Here is a 7500-nt window from a genome sequence, read left to right as displayed (position 1 = left end):
ATTCATCATATGAGCAATGCCTACCATCATATGAGCAATGCCTACATCTTATATGTATTCATCATATGAGCAATGCCTACATCTTATATGTATTCATCATATGAGCAATGCCTACCATCATATGAGCAATGCCTACATCTTATATGTATTCATCATATGAGCAATGCCTACATCTTATATGTATTCATCATATGAGCAATGCCTACATCTTATATGTATTATGTATCAACAGTCTTTTTTTTATCAGACTTTGTTCGTTCATTAACTAGTGGGTTTAATTATGTTCTTTTTAAAATATGCATGCTGATCTTTAATAGGAATTGCACATGTTGGCCTATTATTTGAGCCTATATGATGAATCTTTGGCCCATCACTTTACTAGATCAAGTTATCAGTTTATTTCAGTAATGCTCTGGTGTATAAGTATAAGTAAGTATGTATGTATTTATACTCTTTTTATCCTGTGAGGGAAATTTGGTTTCTGCATTTATCCGTGTATTAGTGAAACACACTCAGCACACAGTGACTACACAGTGAGGTGAAGCACACACTAATCCCGGCGCAGCCTGCAACAACAGCGGCGCTCGGGGAGCAGTGAGGGGTTAGGTGCCTAGCTCAAGGGCAATTCAGCCGTGCCTACTGGTCAGGGTTCGAACCGGCAACCCTCCGATAACAAGTCCGAAGCGCTAACCAGTAGGCCACGGCTGCCCTACTATAAGACACCGCGTCATTCATTATTTAAAGATGTTAGAGTCATTTTTAAAAAAGACTCTAGTATGATAAAGCTGATCTTGCGTATTTTTCTCCTTTTGTGAAATGCTAGGTTAAGAGATGGCCGAAACCCCACCTCCATTCTCCTGCCACAGCACAGAGATCAAGGACCAAAGCACTTCACAAGCTTTTAGAAACTGTTATAAGCTACTAGTACTGCAGCCACAGAATATTCACCATGGAGAGTTTTTACAGTAGAGTACAGATGCCCCATATGTCCATATTATGTATTTCATTCCAGTGTAACTAACAGTGTACAGTAGTTACATTGTAGGAAGGCATATGTAGTGTAAAGTAAGACTGTAATTTGTGTTGGTCAGATATCCACTTTATGTTTATCGCTCATGCTTCAATTCATCATACAACTTTACTTTCTCTGTGCCCTTCTGTGCATGGTTATCTAACTCTCCAAAACAGAAGGCTACAGTCACTGTTTTGAAACTTTGCGGCATGAATACAAATTGGGCAGCAGGGTGAGTGGACGATCTGTTGTTATTTGTCTCCCATGTGCTGTGTTCTTAAACAACGCTGAGTCACAAGCAGCCTGCATAATGGGCAGATGGCAGAATCTATCATGCCCATGGACCGGAGACTTTTACTAGCAGGCATTTAACTGTCCTTGTTGTCACTCAAGCATCCCTCTTTGAAACCCACATCATTCCATTAAGTCACAGGAGCTGGCAGGGATAATCATGCAGCCTTTTTTTCCCCATCCTGTTATAATGCAGGCATGCTGGCTATACCACTTGGCAATTCAGGGATGCGCAATTGGCTTGAGTCTTAATGCGTAAGGGCTATTTTCATTAGACAGCTAAAATGCCATCTGTTTGGACAAACCATTGCCATCCCACGGGTCAGAAGTCCAGAAACATAGAAACAGATCTTCCGTGTGGCTCATACTCCATAAGAATCATATGAGCTGTTTGTTTCAATTTAAAAGCATCTTACAAGGATGGACATGGATAAGTATTAGCATACTTACAAACTGTATAGTATACTTAAACACTCTGTCTCAAATGATGCGTTAGCCACTCAGAAATGGGGGTGCTGTGGAGCAAGTGGCTACAGCATCCGCATCACATTCGGGTCCAAGTGTCCACAGGGACCTGAGTTGGCGTCCAGCCTGGGTCATTTCCCGATTCCACCCCATCTCTCTCTCCCACTCACTTCCTCTCACTGTCCTATAATATTAAAGGCATAAGAGGTCCCAAAACATATTTTTTCTTAAAAAAAGAAATGACTAGAGATGGGTATTAGCGAAACTAGGGAACACACAGCTAAATCTCCATTTGACTTCCATTGTTTGCATTACATACTGTGAGGCGATCCTGGATAGATCCCCAGTAACCTAAACCCATAAGGACTTGACTGGTCAACGCTCTAAACAATGCTTCCACTGCATACTCAGATACGCCACAGACTCGGCTATGTGTGGGAAGTTTGTGCTTTTCACTTCTGTTTGGGATACATTTGCACTAATGCTCCTCTGTTTGGGCAAGCAATTAAGCTGAAGGGTTACAAATAGCAACTTTTCACAGGCCAGTGATCACACACTCAGAGAGAGAAGAGGGGGAAAAAAACAATTAGCCACAAGTAGTTCAAATCAGTCTGCTGCTGTGCTTCCACACGAAGACTTGCTCTGTAACTCCCAAACCGTATATAATTCATTTCACATTGACAGTTTATCACAAATTGGCCCGTAAATTGTGCTTTCTTGACTTGTTATGAGTTCCTGGTGGGTCGGCTCATTTTGAATGCCGACATTATTCCATGCCAAGCATCAACCGGTGAAAGTAGTTTGGCGGTTTCTAAATACGCTTAATGAACGCTGGACTGAATAAGAAATTCCGCCCCGACAGAGGAGCCACGGGGCACGTACACCTACTTCAGCTCGCTGACAACGTAGGAGGTGGTATAATTGCGCCAATTACGCTCACACAAACACACCGAGGCCTTCAACACTCCCACACTCCACTCTTCTCATCTCTCTCTCTCTCTCTCTTCCTCCAGCTCTCTCTAGCGGGCGATCGATCGGCTTGGGAAGACCCCGCTGCTAGTTTTCTCCAGGCCACAATTAATAGCTGAGAGCAGACGCAAGGTGACAGCGGAGCTCACACACAGAGAGCCATCCACGGCCATTATGGCTCCTCCCGCTCCACCTTCATCACCATCTCCATCTCAAGAGACAATGACTGTCGCGATAAGGACTGGGTCACGATTCAGACACCGAGGAGGTGGGTGTGTGGGGGGGCAGACTGAAGGGAAGGAAGGGAGGGAAGAGAGGAGGAGTGGAGTGGAGGGGGGCTGAGTGATAGAGGGTGGAGGGACGGAGGGGATGGAATGGTGGGATGATGGGCTGATTATTGATTTCTAGAGACAAGAGGAGAGAGTGACACGGCCATACAATCCCAGTGTGGGAGAGAGAAGAGCAGGGAGCACAGATTAGATTAGGGGTGAACGCCTCCAGACGTGCTATCAATAAGTATGGGTGTGTGTGTGTGTGTGTGTGTGTGTGTGTGCATGAGTGTGTTTTTGTGTGTGACTTTATAGGCTATTATATAAAGTGTGTGTGTTTACAAGCCAGTATGGAATGTGTGTGTGTGTGTGTGTGTGTGTGTGTGTGTGTGTGTGTGTGTGTGTGTGTGTGTGTGTGTGTGTGTGTATCACCGCCGTTATAGAACAGCTTAGTCTCAAAGGCCTCTTATCAGAGGGCAGGCAGCTGATGTGGTGAGTAGGACGGGGGGATGATTGGGTGTACGCATAAGAGTCACGAGAGAGTGCAGGAGCAGACAGGAGGTGGAGGAGAGAGCGATAGAGGAAGAGAAAGAGAGAGAAAGGCAGAGAAAAGAGAGAGAGCAGAAGGGGAGAGGTGAGAAGGCAGAATAGCAGAGTAACAGCGGACACAGTTCATCCTCTGGACCATCCATCATGCTAGACACTCGGGGTCACTTAACGCGCAGTTCTCCACGCAAACGATCCGGCACTGAAAAAGCCCAGCCCTGCCCAACGAACAGTATAGAAACGGAGGATAGGAAGAGATAGAGAGGAGAGGGGGAATAGAGAGGAAGAGAAGAAAAGATTGAAGGGGGAGAGGGGGAATGAAGAGGAGAGAAAGAGAGGAGGAGAGGGGAAACAGAGAGGAAGAGGAGAAGAGATTGAAAGGAGAGAAAGAGAGGAGAGGGGGAATGGAGCGGAGAGAAAGAGAGGAGGGGGAAGAGGGGGAATGGAGCGGAGAGAAAGAGAGGAGGGGGAAGAGGGGGAATGGAGAGGAGAGAAAGAGAGAAGAGGAGCGGAGTTGTCCCAGCAGGGCCACAGAGGAGCTGAGAGTTAGTGTGGCGTCTGCAGTGATTTAGAGGGAATTAGTTCACCAGCTCTTATTGGAAATGGCGGTTTCACTTGAGAGGACTCAGGAGTTCAGCAGGTAGATTTACCCCCTCCTCTCTCTCTCTCTCTCTCTTCCCCTCTTTCTCCCTCTCTCTTCCTCTCATTTATCTCTGTTGCTCTCAGAGCCATACTTCTACTCAGCACATTTTACATGCACTTAGCCACCTACGCCACAGAGCAGACAGGCAGGGCACCTCACAAAGTCTTTAGTGGGGCTTAAATAAAGAAAAAGTCGTCAAATTGTTCTCAAAGTCATGTAAACCGCATAGACTTCCGTGTATGCTGAACTATGTGCTGCACATATAAAATGATGTGCAAGCAGGGTCATCTTTATATGGCAATATGAATTCCCGACTGCTGAGCTTGAGAGTCTCTCATTCTTCTCTTCTTTTAAACTTTTTTCCGTAATAGCTATCTAAGTGGATTGACAGCAAAGTAGAGCAGTTCCCAATAGCATACTGCACAATAACTTTAGCAATTTAACACCTTCTGACACATATTAAGGGGATCTGAACTTGTAATGAAAATCCATGGGACCTGCCAGAGCTTTGTTAGCAAGTGTGTACTGGTCAGTGTGTCTTCACTTTTGTCTGGGTTTGGCAGTCTGACAGGAATATGTAAGTTTCAACTGCATAGTGTATCAAACGGATCTTGAATAGCCTTTCAATACATAAAGATGGTGCGGAATGTTAATGAAATGACAACAAAAGCAGCAATACTCTGATTCAACAGAGATTTTAGTGATGTAATAAATGAGCCGCTCCAGACACAGAGTGGGGAGGCAAGAATACAAAGTGACAAGCCCTGGGAATTTGTATCTGTATGCATTTGAGTATATATTTAACATGAGATTTCTTGTGTGCTTGTGCTTTTTTGTGTGTGTGTGTGTGTGTGTGCGTGTGTTCATGTACAACATTTTAAATTTGGTTGGTATCTATGTCTGTAGAAGTGTTACAGTACCTTGGATGTGTAGGTGTGTCCATCTGAGCCACACACTGGGTTAGCTTGGAGGGCGGGGCAGGGCCTACATTTCCCATGATTCACCTCGGCCAGCTTATGCTGCTTATGGGCCACGCTCCCTCTTTTGGCCTTCACACTGCTGGGAAAGGGACAAAGGAGGCCATGTTATGTTATGGTAGCTGAGGGAGTACTACTGACACTGCACAGTGAGTCACTTGTGAGCATCTGTCTACAGGACAGCAGGACAAGACAGAAGACTCTTACACAGGTCATAGGGATTCAACATTATAAATGTACCCCACTCCCCCACACACACACGCACACACACACATACACACACACACACACACACACACACAATAATTTAAAATCACACACAATCAAATAAGAAATGAGAAATAAATATGCAGAGCCAGTTATCACTTGGCAGGTGAGAAACTGTAAAAACCTTCTCCACCTCTGGCCATGGTGACATGATGAGAGCAAATAAACCACCTTTAAAGAGCCAAACAGCAGCAAGATCCCCGCTCCCAAACACTGATAAATCATAATTCAACATTTCTGCCAGAATGGTCATAGAGCGAGGAGTGTGAAATCGCATAGTTCCCAGACAAGCTCGGCGGCGTCTAATTGGCAAACTCAAGAGGCGTGACACAAACGCTATAATAATAAATTAGACATGCCAACCAGAGAGTCAGAGATGAGGCCGGAGCTCAGAAAAGCCCAGAGAGAGAGAGAGAGAGAGAGAGAAGGAGAGAGAGAGAGAGGGAGAGAAAGAGAGGGAGAGAAAGAGAGAGGGAGAGAGAAAGAGAGGGGGAGAGAGAGAGAGAAAGAGAGGGGGCAGAGAGAGAGAGAGGGAGAAAGAGAGAGGGAGAGAGAGAGAGGGGGAGAGAAAGAGAGGGAGAGAGGGAGAGGGAGAGAAAGAGAGGGAGAGAGAAAGAGAGGGGAGAGAGAGAGAAAGAGAGAGAGGGAGAGGGAGAGAAAGAGAGAGGGAGAGAGAAAGAGGGGGAGAGAGAGAGAGAAAGAGAGAGAGGGAGAGGGAGAGAAAGAGAGAGGAGAGAGAAAGAGAGGGGAGAGAGAGAGAAAGAGAGGGGAGAGAGAGAGAGAGAGAAAAAGAGAGGGGAGAGAGAGAGAAAGAGAGGGAGGGAGAGAGAGAAAGAGAGGGGGAGACAGAGAAAGAGAGAGAAAGAGAGGGGGGAGAGAGAGAGAGAAAGAGAGGGAGGTAGAGAGAGAGAGAAAGAGAGGGGGGAGAGAGAGAGAAAGCTGAAGAGCTGCTCTGGAGGACATACTGGGCTTTTTTCAGCATGATCAATGTGTGTGTGAATAGGTGTAGGTGTGAATGGATGTCAATGATAGTGTGAATTCAAGTATTAATGTATGTCTCTCTCTCTCTCTCTGTGAGTGTGTGTTAGGGTCAGGGTAGTTGTGGTCATCAGAATGTACAACCTGAATTCCGAAAAAAAAGTTGGGACAAATGTGAATAAAAAATGATAGCTATGATTTACAAATCATGTCAACCCTATATTTAATCGAGAATAGTTCAAGGACAACATATTATATCTCCACAGTTGTTGAAGGAGAGATATTTGACTATTTCATGGAAAATATAAGCACATTTGGAATTTGATGTCAGTAATACATCTCTAAAAAGTTGGGATGGGGGGGACAAAAGGCTGGAAAAGTTGTGTAATGATAAAGACAGAAAAGGAGGAACATCTCACAACTAATTAGGCGAAATGGAACCATGAATGAGGATAACAAACGACTGGGTCTCTTGGAAGTAACAATATGGAGGAATTCATCACTCTGTGTAAACCTTTGTGTAAACCTTTGTGTGAACCTTTGTGTGGGCAAATGATGAAACAATATAAGAATAATGTTTCTTAACATGAAATTGCAATTTGAGGATTTCATCATCTACACTATCATTACATTATTCAGAGAAATATGGATGGCCGTGGTCTTTTGGACCTTAGATGACATTAAAACCAGGGCATTGCACAGTTTAATGCTCCATTCACAAATGCTAGTGTAAACTCAAATGCAAATACCATGCAAAGAAGACCTTTTTATTTAGACATGATACAGAAAGGCTACCATCTTATCTGAGCCTGAGCCCATGGGCATGGGCGTTTTGCACATCTGGCAAGGCACAATCAATTCTGAATGACGTACACAGGTTTTGAGCAACATATACTGTCATCCAGACCGTCTTTTCAGGGAAGATCTTGAATTAATTCTGCACATATTTAAACAGTATTTTTCCATAGAGGAAGAGTCCAGGTGCTAAAATGGCCAGAACTGTCTAATTGGGTGCATCATAAAATGAGAAACATGATTAAGAAGTCCTCAGACTGTTGAGCAGCTGAAATCCTATCGGGCAGG

At 44.6% G+C, this 7500-nt stretch overlaps 1 protein-coding gene across 5 annotated transcripts in view; it reads right to left on the bottom strand.

Moving 5' to 3' along the window:
• The window catches only part of spock1 (SPARC (osteonectin), cwcv and kazal like domains proteoglycan 1), a 196357-nt gene that overhangs the window by 51261 nt on the left and 137596 nt on the right, over positions 1-7500 (bottom strand). For all 5 annotated transcript variants that reach the window (XM_048231447.1, XM_048231445.1, XM_048231446.1 and 2 more), the window contains one exon: positions 5116-5254. In XM_048231447.1, coding sequence (XP_048087404.1) covers positions 5116-5254 — 139 coding nt within the window. The remainder of the gene's footprint in view (positions 1-5115; positions 5255-7500) is intronic.

Source organism: Alosa alosa, chromosome 21, assembly GCF_017589495.1.
Source record: "Alosa alosa isolate M-15738 ecotype Scorff River chromosome 21, AALO_Geno_1.1, whole genome shotgun sequence".
NCBI lineage: Eukaryota > Metazoa > Chordata > Actinopteri > Clupeiformes > Clupeidae > Alosa > Alosa alosa.
This window is presented reverse-complemented; position numbering and strand designations above follow the sequence as displayed.